Genomic DNA, 2,501 nt, shown 5'->3' with positions numbered 1-2,501 from the left:
AATCCAAACTTAGCTGAGAAAACTCCCCACTCAACAGACACGTTTAAAAAGCAGGACACCATCTCCCAGGCTCCCGAAGCCTGCTAATCAGATGTTTGTGCTCAGACCAGCAGAAACAATAACAAGGAAAGATGCTCCGTGTTGTGGCACACACCCCTGGTGCACAACTATAAAAGCCCCTGTGTGTCAGATGTGTTTCAAACTCAGGTGCCCTGAGTTTGTAATACCATGGCCAGTAGCTGCGGTCCCGGAATCACCACGGCCATTCCGGCTATGCCCACCATCTCCATGTGCCCCAACTTCCAAAACGAAATCTGTTTGCCTAGTTCCTGCCGGACCAGAACATGGCAACTGGTCACATGCCAAGAAGACTGTCAGCCGTCCAGCAGTGCCCCAGGTGGCTGTGAACCTGCTCCTTGCCAGCCGACCTGCCTTCAGGAAACGTCTCGTGTGGGTTTTGTTTGCCAACCCATTTGCTCCTACACAGCCTGCGATGAACCCGGCACTGGTCAGCCTCCTTGCCTGGTGAGCTCGTGCCAGCCCTCCTGCTTGGAACCCACCGGTGGTCAGGAAAAGTGCTGTGAAGTCAGCTGCAGTCAGCCAAGCTCCTGCAGGCAGCCGGTCTTCGTGTCCACATCACATCAGGCAGTTTGCGGCCACTCAGTCTGCTGTGACCCGAGGGCCTGCCAGCCGTCCTCTTCTGAGGGGACTTCCTGTCCTGAAACATCTTGCCCACCAACCGTCTGTGCAGCTAGTCCATGCCAGCCAACTGGCTTCCAAGCAGGTTCATGTCACCCCGTTAGTGGCCAAGATCAGCTCTGCAAATCAATTTATTACCAGCCCATCTGCTACATTTTCAAGACTAGCCACTCAGTTCCCTGCATGCCTGTTCCCTGCCAGCCATCGACTTGTGTGTTCGATTCTTGCCAGCCTTCTTGCTGTGTGACCTCCCCTTGCCGGCCTCTGTGCCGCCCACCGGCTCCTTCCATATCCTTCATCTGCCAGCCAGGGGCTAACTGCCAGGCCCCCTGTTCTGTAAAGAGCTCTTGCAAACCAGCTTCCTGTGGCACCCTGCCTTCTGGCCAACCAACTTGTGGTGGACCTACTTTCTGCAGCCAGATTGGCTACAAATCCCCTTCCGGCCAACCAGCCTGCTGCGTGACAGGTTTAGGCAAATCGTCCAGTCTGGGTTCCGCTTGTTTCCAACCAACTCCTCCACATCTCTGCAAAGCCAGCACCTGCTTGCCCACTTCCTGCCAACGCAGCCATGAGTCCGGCTTCGGTAAGGCAGCCCTGGGCTGACGGAGTGCCCTTCCCACCTCCGCTGTGGCCTGTGGCTGTCTGCAAGCGCACAGCCATCCGTGGGCCCGCCTCTGGCCAAGCACAGTGCTGCCTGCTTGCTGACATTACTCCCAGTCCAGCCCCACGTTCTCTCCAGGTACAGGCGAGGGGACGTGTCCAGCCACGAAGAGATCCTTCTAAACCGGGGAGAGCCTTTCCGCATGCATGGTCCACACTGTAGCTTGCGTTTTCTGATGCAATGCATTTCGCTTACGCAAAACCTTCTTTCCAGTTTTTCTTTCGATGCTGCCCTGTCTTGAAAAAGACTCCTTTGCTGCTAACCGCTAATTAAAATGGGACTGGTTGAACAAAATGAGTAAGACTCAGAGTGCTTTCCTTCCTCTCAATGCTCCCTTCCGTAGATTTCCACAGGTCACGTTCGACAATGATGACCTCGGACCCTCCGACTTGGGTGGGTCTGAGTTTGGTCTGCAAGGGCAGCTGGCGCCTGGAATTGGAGGTGGTCAGACATGAAGCGAGGAAGGGCAACAGTCCCCTGGCCTCCAACCTTTATATCACCAAGAGCTCCTTAGAGCTGAGTGGCCTCAGTTTCCCCACAATGAAGAGGCCTGGGAAGCCAAAGTCAGATGTGGTCCAGGGACACCACAGATTAAAATAAACACACGGTTTCAGCCGCTGAAAACAGATAAGGGTCAATTCACTTAAAACTGGTTTAAATGATCAATTCACCTCATGGCCAATTTAAACAAAATAAAAAACTCTTTAGAAGCTTTTGGCAGTTGTTCGCTACATTTCTGACAGTTTACAAAAGAGTTTTAAAAAGCAACTGGTCTAAGGGAACAGCTGACCAAGTTTTTTATTTCTAACGTGTAACTATCGAATCTAAACCTTTTAAAAATGGTTGGGTTGGTTTTGGGGGTGGGAGAGCTTGGATGAGGATTTGTAGTGGGCACTTGGAGCAACAGTGCAGACAGATCCCTTCCTCAAGGGGCTCTGGCCTCCTGTGAACCAGGGGCCCTGGGTCCACAAAGTGATGCAGGTCCGAAACCCAGAGTTCTCACCCAGGTCCATAGCGGGGTGTGCACTGCCGCATTTCGGCGACAACATAGGTTTTAAAGAAAGTCTGTGGTCTAGCACTGGGAGAGTGGGGAGGCACTGAGGGTTGATTCCTTCCATGGGGTATTGTATTAGCCTGCTTC

At 53.1% G+C, this 2,501-nt stretch overlaps 1 protein-coding gene across 1 annotated transcript; it reads left to right on the top strand.

Annotated features, from left to right (window-relative positions):
- Positions 1–228: 228 nt before the first annotated feature.
- On the top strand, positions 229–1,302 carry KRTAP29-1 (keratin associated like protein 29-1). Its single transcript, XM_037129750.2, has 2 exons — positions 229–1,189; positions 1,232–1,302. Exons 1-2 carry the CDS (start codon positions 229–231, stop codon positions 1,300–1,302), a joined length of 1,032 nt encoding a protein of 343 aa, XP_036985645.2.
- The last annotated feature ends 1,199 nt before the right edge of the window (positions 1,303–2,501 follow it).

This window comes from Artibeus jamaicensis, unplaced genomic scaffold, assembly GCF_021234435.1.
Source record: "Artibeus jamaicensis isolate MK-2021 breed Jamaican fruit bat unplaced genomic scaffold, CSHL_Jam_final contig_2259, whole genome shotgun sequence".
NCBI lineage: Eukaryota > Metazoa > Chordata > Mammalia > Chiroptera > Phyllostomidae > Artibeus > Artibeus jamaicensis.
Note: the sequence above shows the minus strand (reverse complement) of the source record. Positions and strands in the feature narration are given on the sequence as shown.